A 14,548-nucleotide genomic window follows, 5' to 3' on the forward strand; every position below is an offset into this window, starting at 1 on the left:
TAGACTGGTAATAATCAGCCCTTTCCTATTACTTGAGGAGCTGAAAAGGGAAGGAACAATGCAGCACTGAGGATCTGGTATCTGTGTAACCATAGCAACACATATTAAATTACGCAGAGGATTACAGGTGGTGGACTTTAAACAGGGTGGAGGAACAGGTGACGTGGGTAAGGGAAAATAGTCTCCTTCCTGGAACGAAAGGAAGCAACTACGAAAATGGTAAGAGCATGAAAGCCTCTCTATAAAAGAATTTTCATGTATTTTTCTTTGATAACTGTAATTTCTTCATGTACTTATCTTCCATGTGACGCCTTTCTGTTGTCACCCTGCAGGCCAAATTCTTCACACCAGCTCAAATCAACGGTAAGAGTAAGCAACAGCACTGCATGTTGATTCCCTTTCAAACGGATTCCTCGGGCCTTTCTGTGTTTAAAACATATTTCTAATGATATTTTCCACATGAACTGTAAATGTGTGTTTCATTAATCAATACTGTTAAGGCTCATTTAGTCCCCATGTGTGTTTAAAAGTGCTTTGTTGTGTGTAGTAAATGTAAACTACTTTGTTTCCTGAGTTATATACTGAAATGATCTTTTCTGATTATCTCCAATAATTCTCCTTTTTTCTTTTAGAGTTCAAGGAGTGCTTTTCCCTTTACGACAAGAAGCAGAAGGGAAAGATTGATGCCAAAGACCTGATCACGGTTATGCGCTGTCTGGGTACAAGCCCCACGTTTGGTGAAATTGAAAGACATCTGCAAGTTCACAAAATTGGTAACGTTTAACTTACAGTCGATCTCATTTGAGCATGTAAATGTGTTCAGGGCGACGGTAGTGAAAGGAGGCAAAAGATATGGTGCACGTTTTTACTGTACAGCACAGACAAAGATTCAGAAATCCTTCATGTAGCTTCAGAGTCCGAGTTTTGGTTGAACTTTTTAATTGTCAATGTGTGACTATTATTTAGACTTTCTTTCTAAGGACTATGAACGTTAAGATATAGTCAGATCTTTAGAATCAATAATTTTTTTGCCATGCACGTTTTTTCACAAACAAGAGATCAGTCTTCTGAAATATAAATATTGAACACACCAGATGAATAAAGTAGAACCGGTAGTATTGGCCGATATTAGAAGATCCAGTGACTATCGTATCGACTAATTTTATCTCATGTATACGCAAATATTACTAAATCTATTCACAAGTCAAACATTTCATTGGAGTTATTTGTATTACAGTAGCAGTTCTTTCTGGCTGTCACCAGTAGAGTTTGCTTTATGTTTTACAACAATCATGATCACCTTCCAGAGAGTCAGGCGATGATGCATGCAATGTCTTCATGATGTACCTTTTCCACGTGTTTGATAACTGTATTTGAGGGAGCCACGGCATTTAAGTACTCATTTAAAACATAGATCAAAGAAAGATATCAGCCGACATGTTGGTGTCACGTTTTTTTCTCTCACAAACATCAATATCGGCCCCAAGAATCCCACATCGGTCGGGCCCTAGAATAATGTCCAGAGAAGCCCTTACACTGCAGTACGTCTACTGTCAAAGGACTTACATAGAATACGATCCAATTGAAGGCCGTTTAAAAGGAAAAGAGAAACATCAGGTGCCGTAGTGACAATAAGGAGAACTGTAGCTTTACTTGTTCAACAACAATACATTCAAAGCTTTTATCCATTCAGACTGTATTCAAACTTGTCTCAGAGACAACATACGATCAACACCCTCAAAATGTATACGGAGAAATTCCTTTAAAAAATCGAACTAATTGTTCTATTCCGCATTGACCCTAACAGTATTATTTTTACCCTTGTTCAATCCATTTATGTCAATGTATGTTTTTATGACTCCTTTTATTCTATGTTTTGAACTTGACAAAGTAGTTTGGACGTAACATTTTTGTGTCACTTTCCCTCGAAGACAAGAAAGGAGAGCTGGACTTCTCGACCTTCCTGACAATGATGCACAGACAGATGCAACAGGAAGACCCAAAAGCAGAAATCCTAGAGGCCTTGAGGATGACAGACAAACAGAAGAAAGGATACATCCAGGCGTCCGAGCTGCGGGCCAAGCTCACCATGCTAGGAGAGAAACTCACAAACAAAGAAGGTGAAATAAAAACCCCTAACCGCCTCAACCTGAGAAACCACAGCAGCTGCTCTGTAGCTCTTTTTGAATGACTAGCTGCTTCCCTTAGTCCTCAACATTTTTGCAGTCTTGCCCATACAGGATACAGAATCAAAGTGCTGCAAGGCTTTGGTCAACCGAAACACGTCTGAATATCTTAAAAAAAAGCATTCACACCTCATAATCTGCAAGCTAATGTTTAGGTTGCTCCGTTGGATGCATCTGTTCACCCTCCTGGTTGAACAAAATACTGTTCCAGTCGTAGTCAGGTCGGGACAAACACAACCATTCATCTGATATGAGACTGGTATTAATGTTGACCTCTTCAGGCAAACAGGATGCCACCGCCTCACCCCAAATGATGAGGAACATAGAAAATGTACTTTTGCATTATTGTATGATGAATTGTGCATTATGTGGAACTAGATGCAATATTAAACAAATGTTTGAAGTAGCCGTCCAGCCTTTAAAGGAAATACTTTCATTATAAGTACAACATATTTGGTAAAATAGAACATTTTAAGAGCAGGGATCAGTCTTTGTCAAGTGTTCTAGTTCATAGTTTTTTTTCTAGATTTACAGCAATATTTAAGATGCAGTGGATTCTGTACCTCTCTGACAATATCACAAGGATTTAATGTGAAGGGATTAAAGTAAAGCCAAAACATCAAAATAGTGTTGGATGACAAAATACTGTTTCACTGAAGAGGTCCTGCTGGGTGACAGATACCCACTAACATTTCTGGGGTTGTTTTATATATTTATTATTTGTTTCACTAAGCCTGGGGTTAGCCATAAATACAGTAAATGGCGTAACAGTTCATAGTCATAGTCCTTCAATTTCATTGAAATGTGACATATTCATATAAAGCATTTCATATATAAAAGGAGCTTGGGTTTTTCTCAGTAGGGAGACTTCCATGGAGTAGCTGGATTAAGCATTACAGAAGCTGATTTTGACATTGCTGTACCAAAAGATTTGATAAAAGTGCTCTGAAGCCGCGCAGCTCTGAACTGTAGCAATTCTCACTTTGGCAGCATTCACACATCATTGTGAAGTTTTTGACAGTCAAGCCTCCCATAGGCAGAGACCAGCTAACCCCAAACTGTGCCACACTGCACTTCGAAAGAGTCAAACAAGTTAAATGGTGTTTCTGGCAGCAAACTTCCTCGTCAAGTTCACTTTTAAATGTCTTTTCTCTGCTTTTTTTCTCCTTCTAGTGGATGAGCTCTTCAAAGAGGCAAACGTCAAGTCAAACGGGGTTATCAAGTATGAGGAGTTCACACAGATGGTGACGCTGCCACCTGTTGATTACTGAAACTCATGGACTTAAAAACACCTGCAACGACGAGAAAACTGACCTGACACCTGATACACTTAGCATTCATATATGATAGAAAAACTGTGACGCACTGACTTTAAACTATAATATAATAAACACTATATGATAACGTTTAGCAATTTACGTGAAAAGCCTGCACATCCACCATAATAAATTATTTAGATAGAATATCCTGTTTGATCTTTTATGCATAAACTTCTCATCTGTTAACTATAAAAATGAATCTTCCTGCTGCTTCTTCATATGACACTCCCAACTTTCCACTCATCAGTATTTAGTTTAATTCGTCCTAGCTTGGAGTTTCATTGGACACTCCACCTTTTTTCCTGACTGATAATCAAATTTTTCACCTTTTCAAATCTATCATCCTTATCTTTTTAGTATATCGAGACACTATGAATGGACAACTTTCAGGAATTTTGACGTCTGTTCAGATTGAACTACATAGGCGACTTACAATTTGCAATTTTCAAGTTTTGTTTCAGAGTAAAAAGCACAGTGTATAACTATCATTATGTGATAACATTTGAATGAGTAAGAAATGAATACCAAAAAAAATACATGTATATCATTATTGATAAATAAATGAACATGTGGCCAACATATCATTGTTTTACTGTGTAAACAGTTAGTTTAGATGATTTTTGAGGTTGAAATGGTACATCTCTGTGAAGGTATCTGCTACAACCTTCACAATATGTCATTTCTATTTCTGCATTATTATCATAGCGTCATATTAGCTTGAAGGCTTGTGTGAATCTTCAAATGAAAAAAAACGATGGAAACAAAACATGTAGAGAAAAGCAAAGTGTCAGTGTGATCGTGGATGGATTTCAAAGCGTGCATAATCTGCTGTCAAAAATAAACTGAGTGTGGAAATGAGTCAATTAAATGAACTTGAATGCATCACCCAATTAGCCTGCCTGTTAGGACTGGCACACTGATGGTGTGTAAGCTGGCAAAATGCATGGAGCCAAAGGAAAAAACAATTTGATTATGGACTAAAACTAAAATAAAACATTCGACTATGACATCTTGATTGATAAAAATGGATTATTTCCTCGGTCAATTAAAGTTGAGATGTTAAAGCCTGTAATCAAACTATGTCACAATATGTAATACTGTACTTTAAAAATATAACACCACAGTTATTTGTTCTAGAAATCTACTGTAACTTTATTTTTGTCATCAAAAATTTGAAGGCACTCGATCATACACGCGTCTCTACGTGTTGAGAAAACCCTTTTTTCTGTGTTGGTAAATATACATGTAGGTATGTATACTGGTACATTCATATTCAATTTAAAAAAAAAATTAAAATCACCATGAGCTGGGGTTTTATTCTTTTTTATTATATATACTGTATATATTTTTCTTCTAAAAAATGTATTTGCATTTGTATGTAAAGTACAAAATAAATAATTGATCACAAAAAAAGGTCAGTCTTTTCCCTGGGAGTTCATTAGTGAGACATTTTCCAAAGTCACCCGTATAATGTCCAATAAAGATCTGCTGTTGCCCACACAGCTTGTATGTACACTCTTTGATTTTAGCTTAAGCCTCAGTCTTTCTTGCTCGTTAAGTGAGAGGAGTTAATATGATATCCCGTGGCTCAGCTTCATCTGTGTCCTCACGATTCAGTCACATCATGTTTCCTTGTACTCTAACCTTGGAGCAAAAGCAGTTTGTGATTTTATAACCATCATCCAGCAGCAGACTTGAAATAAAATGTCACGGTGTTACTCGTGTCTTTTTTTGGTCTAAAATAATCAAATCTTTACCAAAAAAACATTTGAAATCTCAAGCTGTGCTACCCGTCTCTGCTGGATCAAAAATTAAAATCTGTTATGCACTTGTAACAACTGCTGGAGAAGTTTAGTCCAGACACAAATACAAAACATATCACAATAACAAGCCTATTTCTGAGTAATTACCCTGACAAATTGGATTTTTGTTTCATTATTATAAAGTAATTTACGGTTGTGGGGTAACAAAATAATTGACAAATAATAAAATAATTCACTTGTTGCCTTAAAATAATGTTGTTAAAAATATGAATTTTAATCTTGGCCTTTTCCAACCTGTACCTCTCATGTGGAAAGCCACTTTCTGCTTCTGTGAGCAGACAGGACATCTGCAAGAACAAAGGATATTTTCAGGTTGCTATTTTATCCATTTCTTTGACCTCCTGTATAAACATGGCAGGATGAACAGTATAAGTGAGAAAAATCAGATGATGTGTAATGTGAAAACCATTTACCCCCATTAAAGACCTATTTGTTGAGAGAAGGTGTTGCGCTTTGATTGAAAGCGTAATAAGCATAGCAACAGTAACCAAGCACAAAGGGGTTTATTGTAGGATCAATTAAATCCTGAGGACAATTTGAAATTTGTGTAATTTCGAGTTATTACACTAAAAAATCTCTTTAATTGTAATTACTTACTCCCATCAACTATTTGAGGAAAAAATATCACAATTACAGATAGAAAGAAAAACACTTCTAAGAAATAGCCCTTTACATAAATTTATAATATAAAGCAGTACATTTAATCAATCACAAACTGTGTATAAAATAACGACTCCAACTTTGTTTCTTTGTTACTTAAGCGCGGCTTGACAGGCTGCATACCTCAGTGAAGAAAAGGGGCTTTTAAAAATATTACCTCCATGAAATAACTCATATGTACATAAAACTTTAGGTCCAGAGGCCTGATAACGATCCAGTCCTCGAGCCTAGAAAAGCCTTTTGAAAGCTGCAGAGAGTATTTAAACTGTCTTTTCATTGGAGCTTCTTCTGACTGAACTGTAAGTCTTATCACAGCACTTCTCAGAGTAGAAGTAAAAAGCTCAACATTCAGTTTTTTTTGTTTCACTTCAAAGGATTGATGCATTCCTTAAATTGGTGAGATGTTGTTCAATTTCAGTGGAGAGACTAAAGTGAGTCTTTTGTGTCTGTGGTCAATATGGTTTTATCCTGAATGCATTAAGAAGCACAAAAGATGAAGCATGATGCGTCAGTAAGAGTTCAGTTTATTACAAAACAAGATTACAGCAACTACATACTCCAGTTGCTAAAGTATAAAAAACAACAAATACTTAATTCCTTAATACAACATACAAAGCCAAAAGTTTTTTTTTTGCATATTTTTCAAAATGTCCCTCTTTTGGATAAATTTCACAAAAACATACTATGCTGAATTTAACTCAATGCTCCCAATCAAGTGGATAGAACAAAACAAAGACATCAAATTACCCAATATTCAAGTAGATAAGGCACTGGGCCTGCCAATCCCTGACCTGAAATGTTTGGAGCCTGTGAGGCCTGTAGCACCAAGTATTTTCCTTCAGCTCCATGTTGAGCATATTCACACATTACTCAGTGGCATTAAAACAAAACAAAACGTGTGTAGTGAAATCAAAGAGTGACGCATACCGATACTGACAAAAGTACTTCCAAAGCTTTCGACAAGCCGCAGATGTTGCTGATGTTAAACTTTGCAACAGACTATTTGCTAAACCTGTCCCCTGAGGTGTTTCAGGCCAGTGACAGCTTGGCAATCCTTGCCACGCAACTCAGGCTGGTCTAGCTGTGGATTTTTCCCTATTTCATTTTTTGTAAGAGCATTTCTCAGCAGTTGAGCTAATGCTAGCTAAGCTAGTTAGCTATATCGGATAAAGGTTATTGCAGCCGGCCGTTCTTAACTAATTTTGTTTAAAATTAGTCACTATTTAAAAAATGAATAAGAGTCTTGATCTTAACACACACTTTAAACTGAACTATGTATCCAGATCAAAAAGGGACAGGTTTAGCTGAAGGGCTTAGCAAAGAGTCAGATACAGATATGTTGCTTAATTTCACTTGTACCACATTGTCTGTAATACCACAATCAGATTGTTTTTCCTGTATTAAGTCTTTTTCTGCTGCTGACATAAAAAATGAAAGCATTGTACCAACCATGAGGTTAATAAGTGGTTTATCTACATGTGTAATAATACCTTATTAAGCTTTACATTGACAAAGACCCATAATGTAGCATTGTTTCTGTGACAAAGACATCTTGATACATAAATGTCCTCCTGGTCAAACTGCAGAATATAAAAAGAGCACAATTATAAACATCTTTGTGATTTGAAAGAAGTTATGCTTTTTTAACATTTACAACTTATGTCAGCCTTATATTACATATTCACCATGACAAACATACAGCGTTTTTGTAGCAGGAATAAGCCCTTATTAATTGTAGTTGTGATAAAAACAGCCTCACATTTATTTTACAACCCCCAGTGGTGTAATCAGGGTTTCTGTGAATGGTTACTTAACTGCACCTCAGTGGCGAGATTCACTGACGGAGCGGGAACGCTGGCTGCAGGATTTGCAGCACTGTGCTCTTACATTGGGCAGGTGGCAACGGCCAAGCCAGCGGAGAGTCTGACAGAAACGAGATGTTAGCCGATCACGAAGACAAACTGCTCCTGTAAGGGAAACAGAGAAAAAGATAGAGGTCACACACAGAGGTTGGATAAAAAACTTTACTTGACATTTACCAAATACGTTATATGTGGTAAGATGGAAGCAGGTTTTAAATATTGCTGCTCAGAATTTTTTTTTACCAAAAAGTGTTGCTTTGTCTTGCGAAGTTTTCAACAATAAGGCTGCCATTTAAACTGCAATTTAGACCTGCTATCTCAGTGTCCTCAGAGCAGGAAGTTCCTGACTTGTTGTCTCACACATGATGGAAGATAAAACTTCACATCATGTGCAATGTGTTGAACGCTTGAGGGTGCAACCAACTTTGACAGCCGATCAAGACACAAACATATGTTTGTGAGCACAGTTTGAATCTGTCAAACCAGAGCGAATATGATGACCTACTGCTGTCTACCCGCACAGCTGTTACAGAGTAGATACATGAAATTGAAAATCCAGGCCAGAGAGCAATCAGAGCGTGGGCTTGTATTAAATCATAACACTTCATCAGACACTCGCTCATACAGAGTCTGGCATTGTTCTTCTAATTCACCTACTGTTTTCTCAAATAAGAGTGTGCCAGCAGTGTGTAGGGATCAAGTCCTTCAGGAACCAAGTTCATTTTGCAATCTGTCCAAAAACTCCACACAGACTTGTCTGGAGAAGAGAAAGAAAAATACAACCCACACTTTCCTGCCGGAATCTCTATTCAGGTGATGTATTTCTGTGAGGCGAGGTAAAACTGCTGATAGCTTTAACAGAAAACTGAAGTATTGTAGGTCAAAATACTTACAAAAAAATGCTATTATGTTCTATGTCATGCCTCAAATCCACTCAAGGACAGGAACATTGTATTTCCTAAATCTTTCTGAACAGTCCTGCAAAGATTCATCTCCTAGTCCTTCTCTTCAAGTTAAAAGTTTTCCAATTGGGGTCTCGGAAGTCTGCAATTGCAGTGTGACATTATGACCATCAGTTTAGATTTAGGTTTAAATGCTTTTTTTATGTACGACAGGAGATTAGTGCTGATTGCAGATGGCTGCTAGTGAAGGCAAAACATTAATGGCTCTAAAAGCGAGGGGAGAATATAAAAAGGTAATGAAATAAAGAAGAAGAAGACATGTTAATGGAATAATCCAAAGATAAATCAGGATGGAGCAATGCCTCTCTGTGCACACACGCTTCATTGATACACATACAGGAGTTTGTTTAAAAAATAAAAGGTATGCTTTAAAGACAATGTGGTTACAGGAGGAGAGTGCAATATGTGGAATCTGCTGCTCAACATTACTGAAATACTCACCTGTAAATGCTGCATATCTTTAGTTCTATTATTCTCTGCCTGGTATGACTCTACATCTGCATATCCAATACTCACACTGGTAAAATGGTGTAATATATCACCTTTGAAGACCCTGGTGTCTTGACATTTGAGTAGCAGCCTAATTATCAGGCCATTTAAAGCTTTGGAGCAATGTTTCATTCTGCACACAGGCTGAATAAAACATAGAAGGTAACAGGTGGCTTTTAAGAGTTCCCTCAATTTAACCCACATTAAGTTCTGCTCCTGTTAGGTATAGGATGTTCATCTAGTTTATTGTGTTTCAAGATGTCTGGGCATTATGTTAAAATTAAAAATGTGACCTGGGAGTGGTGCTAAGGGAAAGGACAGTGTGTCAACAAAATCATTAGGCTACATTATCGAAGGAGAATGACTATTCACAGCACGAATCCGACTTTTTAACCTTTGCATGATTGTTATTTTAGAGAGTTGGATCTCTTGATTCTGATATTTCTCTTAGTTTGGAGAATGTAGAAGACTGAATCATCATTTTGTCTCCTCTGGAACACACCACCAATAATAATGACAGTGTAAGACAGTAGTTTCAGGGGTAACGTGAACATTTGTTTAAAAGGAAGAAAATGATGGATGAAGTAGAAGGCAGCATGTGTGACATATTACACATCAGTACAGCAGAAATCAAATATATTCTCTGTCAATGTCTCTGAGTCATGACTGTCTGCATTGAGTCAGAAGCGCAAGTCCCACTGGCTGTCTTATTGTCTGTCCCAGTTTACATCATGTTTACATGGACTGGTGTATAAAAACTGTTTAAGTCAAGAACTAGAGAACATATGAATAACACAGCCTACTCACTGCTTATTTGGATGTCTTATAAGTGTGTTCAGATCACGGCGACTCTGTGCAATTTGAAGTTTATCCAAAGTGTGCTAACACTAGCCTGCTAACACAACAATGCACACCACAGGCAATAGCAGCTCGAGCAAGGGACGATTTTGTCTGCCGCTTGCACTTAATAACGCTTAATTATGGTGCCTTCTAATTGATAACTCCTTTGTTCAAATCAAGTGGCTAGGGGTTGGAGGTTTTCCGGTGGAGGAGAGTGGAGGCTCCAAAATAGCAGAGGTGTTGCCAGCAAGCAGTTTGTTTTGGCTTAATGCTGAACCTTAAGGGTGACTTCTACTTATCAGAATCAGAAAGAGATCAGGGAGAATGTGAGAGGGATGATGAGTGTAAAGGACCCAGAGGTCAGATTCAAACCTTATCAAGTTGATTACTATAAAAAGCATCTATGTAATTTTGACATGGAGTAAAATGGTTTTGCCACTAGAGGGCAGTGGGAAAGTTGCAAATTTTTTAAATAAAGCCGTTTTTACTTTACATTTGTGTCAATTTTGGCAAACAAAAAAATAAACAATATTTGATGATTAAATCAATTTGAACCTGATCTACCTCAACCTGAATGCCAACATCAGCTCTCCTGTGACAGTTTAAAGTAAATGAGTCATAGTATCCTTTCCCACATACTTGTCAACTTTAAATCTACATTCAGTCTAAAAGATGATATATGAATCCCAACTGTGCTTTCTGTGTGCAAATGGAACAGTTGCACTAAAATATAAGCCTGTTAATGCAGCTATGTGCGAAAGCCAAACTTTAACTAAGTAAAAACTTCAGTGAGAGAGAATCAGACACTGCAAGTTGCAGATACATGTAATAAGTCTATTTGGGTTTAACACCACAAGCAAGTCTCACACTGGTTTCATATTTAAAAAGGAATATGGATTTCAGCCAGTGGAAGGCGTGAGACTTGGAGCTCTTATGTCAGAAGTGAAGGAGGTGAAATCCCATCACCATCTGTTAAGTTTTTGGTTTATTTTACGTAACAGCTCCTGGATAAGAGTTTAGCCTCACTCCTGAAACCCTCAATGGATGAATAGTGTAACAGATACCGTTACATATTTAGCCCCCCAGGGGGGAATGTGGGCTGGTGGTCTGCACAGGAAAAAGGGGCTGAGTCCAACTAAACTCATTTCTCTGTCTTCTCGATCCTGTCTGTGATTCTGATGCATTATTAGTCGTTCCAAACAGCTGCTATATGCTCCTGGAATCTAAGTGAGCAGAGAGACCTTCAGATTGAATTCAAGGCATTCGTCCACTTGACAAATCTTCCCACGCAACGTGCCCTCTGACAGCAGACTACGACATGTGTTCTCTGTAAGACACTACATAACACCCGCCTGTACACCCTTTAAAATGACCCTGAAATAAGGAGCTGAGTGGTTTTAATAAAACTATAATATGTACTTAATTGAGATTTTCTCCTCAGATGGTTTCCTGTGAGGATCACACCACAGATATAAATTCAGCTGCTGACTATCAAAACCAAAAAGAGATTTATTTTTTTTTCTGGATTATTTGAGAGATTTCACTCTAAAGTTTTGAGGACAGAATGAACAAACTGCCCTCCCCAAAAAGTTCAACCCAATCTGAAGCTCTACTGCACAGAAAGCATTCTTAGTGTTTGGAAAATCCGAGTCTGTAAACATAAAATGTTCTGTCTATGTTATCATACCTGTCATCTGTATTTTCATTATGATAAATGTTCAAATGAATCTTAGAGCTGCTCGACTTCAACTGATGTTATTACTGTTATCAGTCTTTCATCTTTTTCTAATCACTGAAGTTGCTAAACTAAATATATTAGACTGATCAGTCTGTTATCATACTTTTCCTTATGACGACCATTGTAGTTAAAAAAATCTATCTTATCCCTTGTTGCTGCTGCTTTTTGTCCCGTCTCTCTCTCTCTCTCTGCTAAATGTTGTTGCAGTGCTCATGATGGATTCTTTGTAAATTATATAACAAATAGTGAGTAAGGTCTAGACCTGCTCTTGTTGTGAAGTGTGTTATGATTGCTTGATAGATTTATCTCACTATCTGGAGACCTGACTCTTACTGTAGTAGTGCAGTAGTAAGAGTAGTAGTAAGCATGAAAGTGTTTTGGAGCGACGTGATTCTCCTTAATTTATCCCCAAATTACTCTTAAATATTGTCTGCCATTACCTTGTATAAAAAATTTAACCAATTATCACCAAGAATGCTGACGTGACTTTGACACAACAATGATTCTATACTGGATTAATGATTGATTAAGAAAGTACACTTGAACAAGTCAGAACAAAATTTGAATGAAACTGACGACCAACGAGCTCAGGAGATGAGCTTGACCTACAATCCGTCTGAAAATGGAGGATCAAAGTAAAAAATATTATATATCCAGTTTTTACATTTTTGTTTTTTTAAAGGTTCGTATTGAACAATTTTAAGCCTGTACACGAAAAATAAGATTTGGATTAGTTCTCAAGGGGAAAACATAATTTCTTCTTTGTGTCAAATGTATTTAACCTACAACTGAAACTAATTTAAATGTGTGTGCCTTATCTCAGGAGCCAGCCTTTGAGATCCAGTAATGGAGACTTGTATTGCACTGTTAGACCTGAAGAGAGCTTCAACAATGACTAATCTGAATGAAGACACCACGTACTGTACAGTACATTATTCAAAGTGGCTTCTTTTCCCCCCACAAATAGTCTTTTCTTTAAAAGATCATGCACTGTCCACGTGAGAGATGAATTCGCTCTTGAAACCTTTCTCAGCCTCACACAGCGACACACGTGTTTCTGACACGTCTCGTGTCAGTGCAGGACTTTCCCAGCTTTAGTTGGGCCAGGTCGTGCCTGACAGACTTAGAAAACATTCATTGACGAGTCCCGCTGCATGTGATATTGTGTCACAGTGGAGAGCTATATAATGACACACGACTAGCCAAATAAAAATGAAGCCGGATTAAATGTTACTGACGTAGATCTAATAAACCTTTGAAATATTGTACGTAACAGATAAAATGACCGTCTGCTCCATCACTTTACATTCATCTCCTGTAACTCTTATGAGATGATTCTGATTTCCTTGATTTCTGTTTTGTGAACGATATCAGTTCCTGGACTTTTTTTCATTAGAGTTGGTGAGAGGGTGCAGCATGTGCAAAGAACAAACCCCTGGAGGAGGTCTGCGCTCTCTGAATGCCCTTTTAGATTCTGTAAGTTGTTAAACTCATATAACAGTTGAATCTTGTTTCAGCAAACAATAGAAATATTTAAACATTAACGTTTTGAGTCCAGAAAAGATGAAAAAAGTCATCATGAAAAATTTAAACTCACGAGACAAATGCACTAATTTTACTGTCTTTGGAGCTGAATACCTGCAGCAGACACCAACGCGATTGAATATAATTGCTGATACATTCTGGTGTTGTGAGGTAAAGATAATAGTTTATGTTGTAAATTAAACTTAAATCACTTAATTCTGCTTGTACATGTTTTATGGGTCAGTATCCGACAGCACTGCAGAACATCATGTTCCTTTATGAACCTTTACGAACCATACATTCTCTTCAATTCATTACATGTTAATAATGATTTCAGGAAGGTTTAATTCAACAGCTCTGATAAACAGCACTGTTCATTTAGCTCATTAGATTCAAACTGCTGCTTCCTTTGTCTTCTTAATTAGCGGGATTTCTGTAAAAGTTGTACCAGAATGAATTCATTGCATGTACACACATGTCCCTGCTGACCATCTGACATGTAATATGTCATATTTAACGTTAATACATTTCATGAGCTTCGTGTTCAAGGCTAATCATACAGTGTACGGTTTCTGCTTGTACTTTAAATGAGGCTTGAATATTTGCAATCATCAGACTTCCTCATTAATGAAAAGAAAACAAACAAACAAGAAATCCTTGACTGAGATGGAGGGACACACAAAGAGCTAACATGACCAGCTGTGTTGCTATTTTAGCTAATATAATACTGTGTTTGCCTTTGTGCGTTGAAAATGTCAGTGCGGCTGCCGTTCAGACTCCAGTGTGATTACTTAACCAATATAAAACCGAAATGCCACTGAACTGCTGTGACCTGTATATGGAAATTTAATGCAACAACTGTTCGAATAAAGTCTTTAAAATGACAGAAGGTAAACTCAGCTATAAACAGAGCTCCCCTAGTGGCAGATGATCGTTGTTTGATTTGTTTTTATTTCACAAGGTTGAAGAAGTGAAACATATGAACATGAACATAAATAAATACTGAGCGTGAAAAGGTTTCAGTGTGAAATAGACTAAGTAAAACAAGAGTCAAAGATGGAAATGTTGAAACGTGAAAATGATGTCTTTCAAGAAAGAGAGCCAGATTTTCTTGGGTTGAAAAGATTCTTTGACTGCAGAAATAT

The 14,548-nt window shown here is 37.2% G+C and overlaps 3 protein-coding genes across 4 annotated transcripts in view; 1 reads left to right on the top strand and 2 right to left on the bottom strand.

Moving 5' to 3' along the window:
* Positions 1-14,548, bottom strand: part of trip4 (thyroid hormone receptor interactor 4) — a 301,289-nt gene that overhangs the window by 97,461 nt on the left and 189,280 nt on the right. The window lies entirely within an intron of this gene.
* Positions 35-14,548, top strand: part of LOC306821166 (calmodulin-like protein 4) — a 151,738-nt gene continuing 137,224 nt past the window's right edge. Inside the window, exons 1-5 of one of the 2 annotated variants that reach the window (XM_079339414.1) lie at positions 35-219; positions 333-363; positions 633-773; positions 1,932-2,120; positions 3,360-3,492. In XM_079339414.1, coding sequence (XP_079195540.1) covers positions 217-219; positions 333-363; positions 633-773; positions 1,932-2,120; positions 3,360-3,457 — 462 coding nt within the window. In that variant the 5' untranslated portion in view covers positions 35-216 and the 3' untranslated portion in view covers positions 3,458-3,492. Of the gene's footprint in view, positions 220-332; positions 364-632; positions 774-1,931; positions 2,121-3,359; positions 4,085-14,548 lie in introns of those variants that run through there. The other variant, XM_079339413.1, reaches the window with a different exon arrangement.
* The window catches only part of adamts7 (a disintegrin-like and metallopeptidase (reprolysin type) with thrombospondin type 1 motif, 7), a 56,420-nt gene continuing 48,364 nt past the window's right edge, over positions 6,493-14,548 (bottom strand). Inside the window, exon 24 of the mRNA XM_079339562.1 lies at positions 6,493-7,955. Coding sequence (XP_079195688.1) covers positions 7,810-7,955 — 146 coding nt within the window. The 3' untranslated portion in view covers positions 6,493-7,809. The remainder of the gene's footprint in view (positions 7,956-14,548) is intronic.

This window comes from Symphodus melops (genome assembly GCF_947650265.1).
Source record: "Symphodus melops genome assembly, chromosome: 3".
NCBI classification, from domain to species: Eukaryota; Metazoa; Chordata; class Actinopteri; order Labriformes; family Labridae; genus Symphodus; species Symphodus melops.